Consider the following 13,192-nt stretch of genomic DNA (forward strand, 5'->3'; position numbering starts at 1 on the left):
CCCTCGGCCCGCCCCCTCCCGCCCGCCCTCTCTCGCGGTGCCGCCGGCCGGCGTGAGCGGCGACCGCGCTCCCGCCCCGGCTCGTCGGCGGGCGCCGGTTGCCCTCCCCGCCCCTTCCTCCCCTTCCTTCCCCCCCCCCCCTCCCCCCCGCCCCGGCCCCCTCTCCCGCCGGCCGGGCCCCGGAGCGCCGCCGCCGTCGGGGTGTGAGCGGGGCCCGGCGCCGTGCCGGGCCGTCCCCTCGCCGGCGGGGCCATGGCCGCGAGCGCCAAGCGGAAGCAGGAGGAGAAGCACCTGAAACTGCTGCGGGAGATGAGCAGCCTCCCGCCCAACCGCAAGTGCTTCGACTGCGACCAGCGCGGCCCCACCTACACCGACATGACGGTGGGCAGCTTCGTGTGCACCTCCTGCTCCGGCATCCTGTGAGTGCGGGCGGCGGGGGGGCTTTCGGCTCTATCCCTCCGGCCGGCCCGGGAGCGGGGGAGGGCGGCCTCGGTGCCGGCGGGGTGACCTCCGCCCCTGGCCGGCCTCTGGGCTCGCTTCGCCCCCGAGGAGACGCCTCTGCTGGGGCGGCGGCGGGGAAGCGAGCCGCTACGCGGGGTGTAGCGCCCCGCCTTTGGTTTCGCCTCGCCGGCCGTTCCCCCCCCCCCCCCCCCCCCTTGGGTTCGCCCTTCCTCCCTGCCGCAGGGCAGCGCCGGGCGGCTGGCTCAGCCACGTCGGAGGGGAGCAGGCGGGGGGGCTTTCCCGGGGAGGGGGAGGGAAGGCAGCCGGGAGGCTTTCCCCGGGGGGTATTCCCTAAAAATCCCCGTCGGAGCCCCCGGTCCGGGAGATGGCGGTTGGCGGCCGGGTGGGTGCGCGCGGGGCCGGCGGGCAGCAGCGGTCCGGAGTTCATCCCGTAGCTGCTCCCGGGGAGGTGTTTCCCTGCACCTAGGGAGTGTGAGCGTTTGCCTGCGGCACGCACGTGAAGGGGGGGAGCACCCCCCCAACCACCACCCCCCCGGAAATCACCGAAGGTGTGGTTAATGAAACAAGTGCTTGGGGAATACTTTTGGAAAGGGAAGGGGGCACATGGCTGAACAGTTCACTTTCGTGACAGTCTTGAAGACGTGGGGGAGGCTAGCCCTCTCGTGAATACCGAGTTTAACGGTTAAAAATCTTTCTTTAATGTTAACTTAAATCACCAGCCTAGCCTTTCGTGTATTAAATTATGCTTGGTAGCAGTTTGCAAGACGGCTCTCTAAACTCTAGCTTAGAGCATAAGCTCTAGCCTTAAGAGTTTAATATACTTGATCGGAAAAGTAGTAGAAGGTTTTTTCTTACATCTATGACTTCCTACAAACTATATATATAAACCTTAGAAAGGGGTTGGCTCTGATAAAGTGGATTGCATTTTTCCTGTTCCTCATTCCTTCATGGGCCTTCCCCCCTACTCCTCCTCCCTCTTCCACCCTTCCTCCTCCGCGATAGCGTGTATGAAACTAAGAGTTGAGATCAGTCGGTTCTGAATTTCAGTTACATATATGTAACTTGGGTAGAAAAACCCCTACTGTCTTCAGCGTTGCCGTTTCTGTAGCTAAATGTTTGCTTTATGTTTCTGTGGCATTGTGCTTATGGAATGGAGCAGAATCAAAGAGTGGCCAAAGTAAGTAATAAATAGTATGTCAAAGGATACAGATTCGTGTTTGTAAGGGTTAGAGTTCATAAAAGGTATTCAGGAGCCTGAACTAATTTCTGTCCCCTTACTAAGAAGGACTAAGTACCCCACACAGGCCTTCCAAGTAAGGTCTGGTGTTTTAGAACAAAGTTGGTAATTATATTGAGATTCAAACCAAAGCAAACATGTTAGTTCTGTGCTGAATTTACATGGAACAAGCTGCCTTTTATACTACTAGACAGCTAATTAGTCTTGGGGTTTTTTTTTCCCTTCTTCTACTTTGTGTAGATTTTTCGAACAGGCTTGACGCAAATACAGAAAATACATTCAGGTTGTGGAACTGAAAAGAGACTCTAGTTTTTGATATATACATGCTACTTAATCAGGCAGCTCTGGCTATTGTTTGCTCTGTTAGCAAACTGTTATTTGTGCTGGCATGTGAAACTATTTTAAGCTACTGCACAGAGCTTATTTAGTGGTTGCACATGTTCTTACTGGTTAAACTGACAGCACGATAAAACCGCTCCATGAGAATATTTTCCTTCATTTTTCAGGCTTCTTGACCTTAATAGACAAATATATCATGAGTGCTGCTGAGATGTTTAGCATGGGTTCAGTAGGATTTGTTCCCTTTATCTGTTGGCTGGGAGGTATGGGCTACTAAAGTCCATAGTCCAATTTACAGTAGCCAAAAGGATGTACATGCAGCAAAACAGCTAATAAGCAGGGGACAGCTGTCACTTGCTGTTAAGTTGGCCATCATTTGGATGTTAACATGCTTAAAGGAGGAAGACTTTTTCTAAAGAACAGTTGTTAATGTATTCTAATAAAATGCAAATAGCTCTTTCATTCTAAATATGCAGTGTTTTTGTGTTGCTATAAAAAAGAAACTGCAAACAACACTTTTAGTTGTTACAGCTAGTAATACCTACGCTTAAAGCTGGAGTAAAGGACTGTTAAGAGGACTTAAAGCTTTCTTCCGAAATAAACTTGGGCTCATTCTTTCATGTTGACTTGGAAATGCTTTCTTAAATCGTGTGTGCAAGATCATATGTATTGGTTAACACCTTAGAACCTAGCCAGTGGGATATTTTTGTTAGTGATGAGACTTAGTGTAGAGATAGGTCATGTCTGTTTCATAACTAGAAACTCTTATTTTTAACACTTCTATCGGAATAGTCCTTCATACAACTTGTTTATTTCCAAATGCTTTTCACTGTAGAATTCCACAGTGGAGGGAAATTACTTGGGAAGAAACCACATAATGGCAAATAAGTGTAAAAGTACTGCTGATTCTGGAGTGCCTAATGGCTGCTTGCATTCTACCTCATAATACTTGCTTTACTGTAAGGCTTTAATAATCTTATTACTTCATCTTGTTTGTATGCTATGTGAATGACTTGCATTGCTTCTTGTTTTAATTATTTTTTTTTCTTATCTGGTACGGGAAGGACTCTTGGAGTCGAGTAGACCAGTTTTTTCAAGTATGAAGTGCCCAATGCAAGATTAAAATACTAGTACATTAACAAGTCTCCTTCAGAAAGGTTGCTCGATTAATTAAAAGTGGTTGCTAACATCGGTATCATCTTAGACAGGAGTGCTGTTCTAGATACAGTTTACTCTTAACTTTTTAAATCTGAAGTCTAATTTTTTTTTTCCCAAGTTTTCTGAAGTGTTTTTTCATTGTCCTGGCAAGGACAGTTTATTCAAACCCAAAACCTTCATTCTGGATCCATCATTAATTTCCACTAATGATTCCATGTGTAGAAAGAGAGCGATGCTATTTATTACTAGATACAGCGTTAAAAACCTACCATTTTCTTAACTGTTTCCAAAAATAGTATGTCTAGCTTGTTCCAAGTACTGCTAAAAATGATGAGAGAACTAGCGACTTTGCTAAAAAAATCTGTTTCCGACTTTAATGTTGAAGGTGAGTCTTAAAGTACAAGTAACATAGAGGAGGGCCTTTTCTGTAATACCTAGGTTTTAAGTTTTCTCATCAGATTGGGTTTACCAGAGCAAGAGTTTCGCTGTACAAAATGGTGCATGCAGGAGAAAGTTCATGGGTAGTGGAGTGGATAGTGGCTTCCTCGTAACATACCTCTGCTTGTCCCGTGTTTAAATTCTCTTCATGTGGAAAAAAGCACACTAGCATCACACAAGCTGTGCCTAATTCAACTCTTTGGTGTTGGACAAGAATATAGAATATGTGGAAATACACACACAACCTTTTCTTCCCCGAGGGTGGGAGGAGGTGCTGTGAAGGAGCAGTCTTCTCAGGTCAAGTATTACGGTAATGCAAAACGAGAAGACTTCTCTTTATCATAGCAAAACCGCATCTCGGGAAATGTTGGCAGAGAGATTCTTTTGGTTTGACAGAAGTCCTTTGATTCAAAGGATTATGTTGGTAGCTATGTCCATTGTCTTTCTGGATGCTACCGTGTGTCCTGCTGACAGTGACATCCTTCCCTTTGTCTTATCAAATGCCTCTTTGCCTTGCTTCTCAGCTGTCTCTGCGTATCTTTGCTTTCAAGCGCTTCTGTACCACTCCTGGTCAGCCTGCTCCTAACTTCTATAAAATTAACCTGTTTTTAAATTCTCGAATGGAAAATATTCCTGTTTGACTAAGAGTCCACTTCCGCAAGTTTTGTACTATAGAAATTTTTTATTTAATCTTGACTTTTTTTTTTTAGTATCTGCTGATGTGATGATTAGGACACTCCTTCTACCCTCTCCCTCACTGCTGCCCTCTTTACTCCCTCCCTTCCAACGCACTGAGGAAGTCTCTTGTTCAGATGTTTGCACTTCTGGCTTGTGTCAGGAAGGAACAACAAAGAATGTTTAGAACATATGGTTACTGTGGGGAATGCTAAAGTCCTTTTATGCTATTTCTTACCATTATTGGCTCATGTGGCCTTCTTTTGGCTGCTTATAATATTCCCAGTTGAAATTTTAAATTTAAAATTTTCCTGGGTAAGGGACTTCTGTATCAGCCAGATTGGAGTATTTGATGGCAGATACTAGTAACAAACCAAAAAATAAATCTTTGCAATGGTAGTGAATTATTGTCCCTTTCCCCAAAAGAAGTTTTGCAAAAATTAAAATGGTCTAAACAAACAGTGTTAGAGTGAAGGTGATTCTGGCTGTGTTGGCATGACTTTCCAGTCCTTTTTTTCCTTCGGAGCGTGTTTGGAAAATGTCTCCGTGTGTTATGTGCGTGTGTGTGTATGTGTTTGTATTTTTAAGGGTATTTCCTATATTACTGTATTTCTTGTTTTCAGTGTCATGGCTGGAGAGCAAAGGAAATGTCTATACCACAGTGAATACTCTGCAGTTCAGAAAGGATGTTTGTGTGTTTTTGTAAGAAAAAAGTTAAATTAACCTTGACTGTGCTTCTAAATGTGTATGTGAGCCTTTTGCTGTTAAAAATAAATGAGCTTGTGAGATGGTGGAGGGTCTCCGGGGAGGTCTACAAGTATCAGGAATGGCCAGTACTGCTTATATTCTCTTTTGCTAATAACAATAGCATAGAAATAATAATGAACGCTGTGACACTGGCTTTTCTAAAGCTTGTTCTCCAGACACCTGGGGATGGTAGGGTGCTCTGTGATGGCTTGGCATTTGACTTGCCTCATTAACTTCCTGCGTCTTAAGGGATCAGATTTTGCTGGCTTAGACTTGAGATCACACTAGAATCTGATACAGGGGGACATTAGTGGTGTTGAGTAGCCGTCTGCCCACCGTTCCTCCCACGGAAGTGGCCCTCTATGCCAGCAGAACCCACTCTTTAAATATTTCTTTTTTTTTTTTTCCTCCCAGCCCTGGCCTTTGCTGACAACTTTGCTGATATTTGTTTGAGATGAATGCAGGAATGGCTGCTCTGCCAACAATCACAAGTTCAACCATAATTTGCTGCTAAATTATGTTAGTAACAAATGCTCAGTGCTCGTTGACAGCGTTTTGAATGTTTAATGTTTCAATTGCCAGACTTCAGATTCTTTTGTCAGTGGCCTTAAAGCTTCCTTTGTTTGCGAGAGCACCAGTTTTAACAATGCTCTCTGAAGAACGGAGATCTCCGTTCTGCTCGTGTTCTCTGTAGCTGCCCCTATGATAGCCTGTGTCGCTGGAAGCTTGGACTGATTCAATGGAGGGTCAGTGGAGGATAGTCTCATAGCTGGAAGTTCTGGTCACAGTGCTATTCCACAGAAATAACCATTGCTGAGCATGAAGAAGCTGGCAGTGATGAGTGGGACCTACGTGTGGGACGTTCTGGCTATGGTGTGCCGGGTAAATGCAGATGGCAGAATAGTCTTACTTGGTCATCCTTCCCAAGGGCCTCTTAGGAGATCACTGCCATCTGGATTAAGTGCTGAGGTAGCGCTTGGTTGCTGTCTTCAGGAACTCTGTAGCAGAGAAAGGAGTAACTGGCACAGCTGCACGGGTGCAGGTTGCAAATATTTGTTCAGGGACAATTTAAATTTAGGCATTATTAATTTGGACTAAGGGACTATAATCCTTTTTGTCTCCTGTTAAATAGGGAATATTGTAAAGTATTAGAACTGTGCAAAACACTTGTCAAATACATGGAAAGAAACAAAGCAAGTGGTAGATACAGTTTTCCTATAAAAAGGTTTGTTAATTCCTCACAAGGGATAATTGTACTTGGCTGTCTACCAGTAAGCTTCCCTCATATGTAGATGAGTTGTTTGTGAATCGTTTGGGTTATCAAGTAATCTCTGTAGGTAAGGAAGGGTATAAAGTATCTTAGGATTTTGAAGTAAGAGTTGCTTTAGTACTTAGGCTTGGTTCTCGAGCTCTTCTTCATAAATCCCCCAACTGCTCTGTTTTAGGGAGATTCTAGTCAGTTCATGGGTATAATGTTATTGAAAGTGGCTCATGCTAGTTAGAAATCATAAAAAAAAAAAATAGGGTTTTAGCTGTTCTAATGGTAGAATCAAAGTAATTTATCTAAGGAACATAATGCATATGTTTTGGGTTGTATTTGTATGCTGTATAATGTAGCCTCTTGTCTATTCCTTGTTCCAGTCTGACTTCTTATACTGCTTTAGCATAAGAGGAGGCTTTTCATAGGCTTCCCCCCACCCCTTGCCATGTTAAATAAACATAAAAATTACATGTATGTATAGTACTGCAGCTTGATGGTTAACTTTGTATTTATGACTATTAACTTTGTATTTATGACTATTAAAGTTATGTTCAGGATTTCCAATTTTCCTGGACCACCAATGTGGCGACATGCTCTCTTTAATAATGCAAGACATCTGACGCTTCTGTGTTGTGATTTGACCTTTAGGAGTGGAGCATGTCTCCCTCCTTTAGCAGGAGGGTGTAAAAGACATGAGAATTCATCTTATCCCACGTCATGGATATAATGTGTAAATCGGTGAACTTTATAACCTGAACCTTAAAACTCTAGAGCAGGCTTCACTGGAGAGAGGGGCACATAGGATGTCTCTAGTTAGGCTAAACAAAATCTAGTCTATGCTTTAAGTACATTTAATATTGCTGCTTAACAGAACTGAAGACGCTCATGTAAATGCTTTGAAGAGCCCTAGTAGATCAGTGTAGAGTAGGTACTGCTTAAATAACTTGTGCAGTGCCTTTAAATTGCAAACACAGGTACAATATAACACTTAAGCTATACTTCTTGTAAAAATTAGTTTCCAGCAGAAGATAGTGTGAAAGTTTAGATGTACTACCTGTGCTGGAAAACATGTGAATGTGTTAGTGAATAACCCTAGCTTTTAAAATATCATTAAATCATTTACAAGTATCTAACCATGCATCTTTCTTAATTAATAGGAGGAGAGTACATTGAACAGACTAAGGTAGACAGAACTACTTTTATACTTACTGTAAAAGCAAGGGACAGTGATTGTCACATAACGTTTGATGGAGCATATTTATGTGACGTGCCAGGTGGATGCCAACTTTTTTCTATGCTGTCACTTAATATGTGATTCTACAGTGTCGCTTAGTGAAATGTAATCACATGCACAGACCAAGAAGGTGTTTAAAAAAAAAAACCCCAGACAAACAAAAACTCAAACAACCTAACCTAATACTAGAACCAGCTCTGAAACAATGAATTTTAACTGCATAGAACTCTTACAGATTTTTTTGAAGTTGTATCATCTTAAAATGAGTATTTACTTCAGAAGAAATCTTGGATAATAATACAGTATTTTAATAAGTGTTGTTTATTTGTGATGTAGATGTGGATTTGGTTTACAACTAGATGAAAGATGTTAAACTGTTAATTTCAATTTACCATGGAATTTAAACATTTTGAGACAAGAAATTAATTTGCTGATGGTTGAGTTGAATAAACTATCTTGAAACCTCTCTCACTAACGTTAATAAAACTACTTCTGCCTTCTTGTCGAGGTGCTGAACCATGGAGTCTAATTTTAGACGCTCGGAATTGAAAAATTTGCTTAAGCAAAGAGCATTCTGTAAAATTAATTCTCATATGCCAATAGGTTTGTATGAGACTTCTGTTTTTAAGGTACTCTTAAGTTCATTGCATTTCTTGGCAGAATACAATTAACTGTTTATTTTTATCCAACTGTTTCAAACATTGAGTGTCTTAAATCTGTTTTTTAGTGAGACTTAGGCTAAAATGTTACTGCTTAGTGTTCTAATAAGTATCCAACTTTTAACTAAAAATGTGCAGTTTTTTAACACAGGATCAGAATTGTCTTCTTACAGGTCCAGTGTGAATTTACGTGTCAAGGTGAATTTGCAAGCTAAATGCACTGATTTTTTTTCCCCATTATACTTACTCAGAAACTCAAAGTGCTAAAAATATTCTTTAAAAGTTGAGCAGAAAGCATTAATATTGGGAACATCAGATTTTTGTCATTTGCTGTTTTGATGGATAACAATTTAATTTATAGCTAGTGTTCTTGGAAGACTACTAGTCTTCTTAAATTGGATGTCAGTGATTTTTTTGTTTTGTTTTTTTAATTCCTAAAAGCAGTCTGAACCAAATTTATAATTAAAGCAAAGTAACAAATACGAGCAATAAAGCTAACTCTTACCACTTGATTTGTCAGCAATTTGTTAGCCCTGTATTACATCCCTGGAAAGTTTCCCCCAACTTCCTTTCTGGAAACTTTCTTCTCATATACATAACCACAGAATTTTGTGTTCTGTGATATCTCATAGTTAATGTATATTCATTTTTTTTTTTAAGATGGTATCACAAAAATCCAGGCCTGATTAGCTTGAGTGTTAAACTAACCCCATTGTATTGCCTGAGTTAGTGTCTCCGCTGTTTGGCATACGTGGGATGTAATGTTCTTGTTTCCATTGAGCGAAACACGGCTTGATTTTAAGTATTTGTGGGCAAAAGCAGTGGTTAGCATGTATTTAAAGAAAGAGTTTGAAAAGAAAGAAAGCTTTTTCTTATACTGGCACTGTTGCTCAGCAGGATTTTTCTCTGTGCTTGCAGGTTTTGACTGAACTGGGTTTGACAATGTCAGGCTTTGGCAGCGCAAGTGACTTGAGTTTCTGTTAGCTCTGCTGCAGCAGCCTGGCGTGGATGTGAGAATGGTGCCAATCTTTGCTTAAGGCAGAGCTGGTGGAGTTTTGAGCGATTGCATTAGTAATGGTATCTCTCAGTTGAGAGCACAATAACAACATTGTCTTTTTGCTTTTGTTGCTGTTACTTGTGTAGTGTTCAGGAGGAGGAAGACAGACCTGTGGATGGAGGGACAAAAAGCAAACTAGAAAAAGATGCTGGGAGGAAACAGGAAATGTAGATTAAAGCAAGAGAAAAAGAATCTGAGCTGGGGAGTTTAGCTTGAAGAAATCTAGTCATTGGGTAGAAGCTGTAGTAAGAATAGGTTAAAGTGAGGCAGGAGTTGGAGGGAAAGAAAACTGCAACAGAGGGGCCCAGGACTGAGAGATGAAGGGTAGGGGCAAGGGTGAGCAAGTTTGGGGAAGCAGTTCAGCATTTAAAAGAAGTCTAATGTTTTCATAAATTTGTATAGAAAGGGTCAGAGTGAGTTTGCATGTGCAGTTACAAACATTGGTCTCCCCTAAAGCTCAATTATTTGACTTTGCATGCTGAACGTTATTTTGAGACAAGCTTACACAGCCTGAAGTTGTATGGCAGTACCAAAATGAGCGCATGGCTCATCCAAAAAGGTGGCTCCTGGGTTTAAAACTGACTGACTTATGGTTGTAATATTAAAAGCGATTGTATGATGACAGATTTCCTGAATACTGACTAAATACTTCTTGCTTCTTCTTTTAGACGGGGCTTGAATCCACCCCACAGGGTGAAGTCAATTTCAATGACTACTTTCACACAACAGGAAATAGAATTTCTGCAGAAACATGGAAATGAAGTAAGTATTATTTGGAGAATATCAAGTGTATTTAGCACTTTAATATTAAACTTTAAAACACTACTTAAGGGAAACTTGATTCCCCCCCCCCTAGCAAAAAGTAGACAGAAGTCTTTTGAAGCCAACATCATTTGAAGTGATGCTTCTAAAGAGCTCTTTTCACTTAGGTAGCTGATCATCGTGTTATTGCCCAACCCAGACAATCTAGATTCACGTGATCAGTGTTTCTGAATTGGGTTTTCTTTTGCGTAAGGCAATATGCATCTCTTTTTTTTTTTCTTGCAAGCCCAGATCTTGAGACTGACTGCAGCAGTGTTTCCTGAAAGAGCATATCGTGACAAAAATGAATTTGTTGCTTGTAGCTGCGTTTCTTCAGAGTAGGTGTCAGAAAGTCTTCTAGTAGTTCCAGTTGCCTCTTTCTTTAGTGAAAGTATATCAATGTTGAAGTTTCTTGAAGAGAGGAAGGAAAGGGAGAATTTTTTTCCTCTAAGGGTTGTTATCTAATAAGTGTCTGTATGTTTAGAGTGCCTTGGGTTAGCTTTGAAGACAAAAAGTTCTAGTGTACTGCCTTTTTGTTCTTTTTAATAGATGAAAACTAAATCTGAGGCAAATGTTGGATTGGCTCTGTGGGGGCACACAGAGCATGTAAACCCTGGTTGTGGCTATTGCTGTCTTCAATTTGAGGATGAAGTTTGTATTTTAATACCATACTATAGCATTGAGGATTTTAGAGGCAGCTTTTGCTTCTGTTCTGAAATAGAAAAAGTTCCATTTCACTTTGATTGGATCTGTATGCTGTTTTAGTAGAACTATTGATTGTAGGCTACAGAGCATCTTATCAACATGTTCTTGTGAAGCTTTGTGGGGATAAATCCCATCATTAGCTAAAATGCTGATACTTAACTTTCTTAAACTTGGCCCTTTCATAACTGTCAGGTTGAAGAATGAAAATGGAAGTAGCAATTTCTTTTTCTGTCCTGGTAAATATGTGTTATTTGTTGAAATGACTGTTAGTGGATGATTCCTCTAGACAGAGCTGGAGCAAGGCCTAATCTCTTCCAGACATTACAAAAAACTCTTAATGGCTTTGACTAGGTTTTTTTTAAATTGTTTTGGCATGTTAAAGCTGTATAACATTGCGTATATATGTATATACATATACGTGTGTATATATCGTAGAATCATAGAATAGTTTGGGTTGGAAGGGACCTGTAAAGGTCATCTAGTCCAACCCTCCTGCCATGGGCAGGGACATCTTCAACTAGATCAGATACATATATGTGTATATATGTATATACATGTATGTGTGTATATATGTATAGCATATTGCTGACTTTTTGCATAGGCAGAATAATAAAGAATCTTTCGTGGGTTCAGATACAGTGTGTTGGAGTCTCTTTCCATAAGATTAGATTGTAAACTCCAGCTTTGCTTTAAGCTTCACAGTTGTAAAGGAAAATGTGCGTGTGTGTGTGTCCCTCCCTCCCCGCATCTTTTAATTTAAGTTTTTCACTGAATCTGCAACGGCTGGAGAATGCTACCAGTTTCATTTTTCACTAATCTGAAACCTTAAGTGATCCCTGCTCAGTTGATTAGTGTAGTTGTCCTTCTCGTTAGAGACCTGACTAGTCTCCCAATCATAATGATTTAGTTGAGACAATTTATTATTGACATTAAAAAAAAGTTCACACATCTCTGCAATGCTATACCGTGTTTCACAAGCAGGGGTCTTTGTGTTTGTAGTACTTACTCCTCTAAAGTATTGCAATGATTTACATGAGCTACCTCAAAATGAAGATGTGCTCCTGAGTTTAGTTTTGGGTTGTTGGATAGCAGTGCATTAGAATTACTTAATTCCAAAGTAACACTGAATAGATACTTGTAATTGCAGATGGTAGATTTAACAGGTGCTCAAAAACTGAAGTGATATTGTTTTAAACGCTGTTAGAAGTTTAAAACTTAATTAAACATGTTTTCACTTTGTCATGCTGTATGTTGCAGTAGTTAAATAAGCATTTTGCTTTCTCTTGTTGGTATTGGACTTTGTCTTATCTGCAGGTGAGTATTCCAAAGTGTTGGGCAGATGAAGTTCATCTGACCTCACAAAAAACCTTCTTTGCTTAGCTTGCTCTTCAGCATAGGTGGCTCTTGTGTATATATTAAGAAATGAAATTTTCTAGGATAAACTTGTTCAAACATGGAACTGTCCAACATTTTAGAATGTGGACATGTGAAACAAAGTACAGTTACTGAATGGTTTGGATATGGTAACATTCAGTTGTTTTAGTTCTGCAGCTATTTATATTAAAAAACCCTCAACTTTTTGCAATCTGGTATGTTTAACTTACATTTTTCTGAAGCTTGTAAAATACTTCATTCTCACTTTGCCCTCCCAGTCTTTCTCTGACATGGCCAAGGCCTCTGTGGCAAGCTTTCTTGCTTCCAAATGAGTAGATCACGGTGTACAATAGGGAACTTGTTCTGAATAGAAAGGAAAATAGCAAGAAAGCTTCCCTGAGATAAGGTAGTTATTAAGGTGGTGAGTTGTTGTTAGAGGAAGTAGTTTTCCACTCTCCTTCAAAGAGTATTTTTAAGGTCAATGTATTGCATGAGGTTGAGGTTCTCTTAAAAAAAAAAAAAAAAAAAAAAAATTCCTAGTCTCTGAAATAGTAACTTTTTTCCCCAGTTGTCACAAATGGCCATCTTTGTGGCACACTTGGGTAAAACACTCAGTTACTTAAAGGCTTCCACAAAACGGCTGCTTTTGGAAGAGAGCTTCTCTTCAGGTGTGAGACACCATCTCCTTCCCTGTATATACACCTCCAAGGAATGTCTTTCTGGCACAGGTAACTTGAACTTTTTTTTGATGAGTTTTTACTGCTTCAAATACAGTAAGAAGATTTAAATCTGTATTAGAAGGCATCTATATTTTGGTGTTGCTTACTCATCTCCAGGTATAAACAGATGTCCAGACCCTGGTTTTGCTAATGTTGGGGTTAGCTCACTTTTGCAGCAAGAATGGAGACATCTTCAAGCTGATATTCCTCAAGTGCCTTCTGAAGTCCTTTTGAGGGATAAAGGCAATTCTGACTCACTGGGTAGGATTTTCCCCCTCCTCGTTCTCTTTGTGAAGAGCAGCATGAGGTATTTTCACACTGTATTT

General features: G+C 40.8%; 1 protein-coding gene across 10 annotated transcripts in view; it reads left to right on the plus strand.

Moving 5' to 3' along the window:
* The first annotated feature begins 207 nt into the window (after nucleotides 1–207).
* AGFG1 (ArfGAP with FG repeats 1) overlaps nucleotides 208–13,192 on the plus strand; it is a 37,713-nt gene continuing 24,728 nt past the window's right edge. For 5 of the 10 annotated variants that reach the window (XM_076340916.1, XM_076340917.1, XM_076340918.1 and 2 more), the window contains exons 1-2: nucleotides 208–419; nucleotides 9,936–10,029. In XM_076340916.1, coding sequence (XP_076197031.1) covers nucleotides 253–419; nucleotides 9,936–10,029 — 261 coding nt within the window. In that variant the 5' untranslated portion in view covers nucleotides 208–252. The remainder of the gene's footprint in view (nucleotides 420–9,935; nucleotides 10,030–13,192) is intronic. The other 5 variants (XM_076340924.1, XM_076340923.1, XM_076340926.1 and 2 more) reach the window with 2 other exon arrangements.

Source organism: Aptenodytes patagonicus, chromosome 6, assembly GCF_965638725.1.
Source record: "Aptenodytes patagonicus chromosome 6, bAptPat1.pri.cur, whole genome shotgun sequence".
Classification (NCBI taxonomy): domain Eukaryota; kingdom Metazoa; phylum Chordata; class Aves; order Sphenisciformes; family Spheniscidae; genus Aptenodytes; species Aptenodytes patagonicus.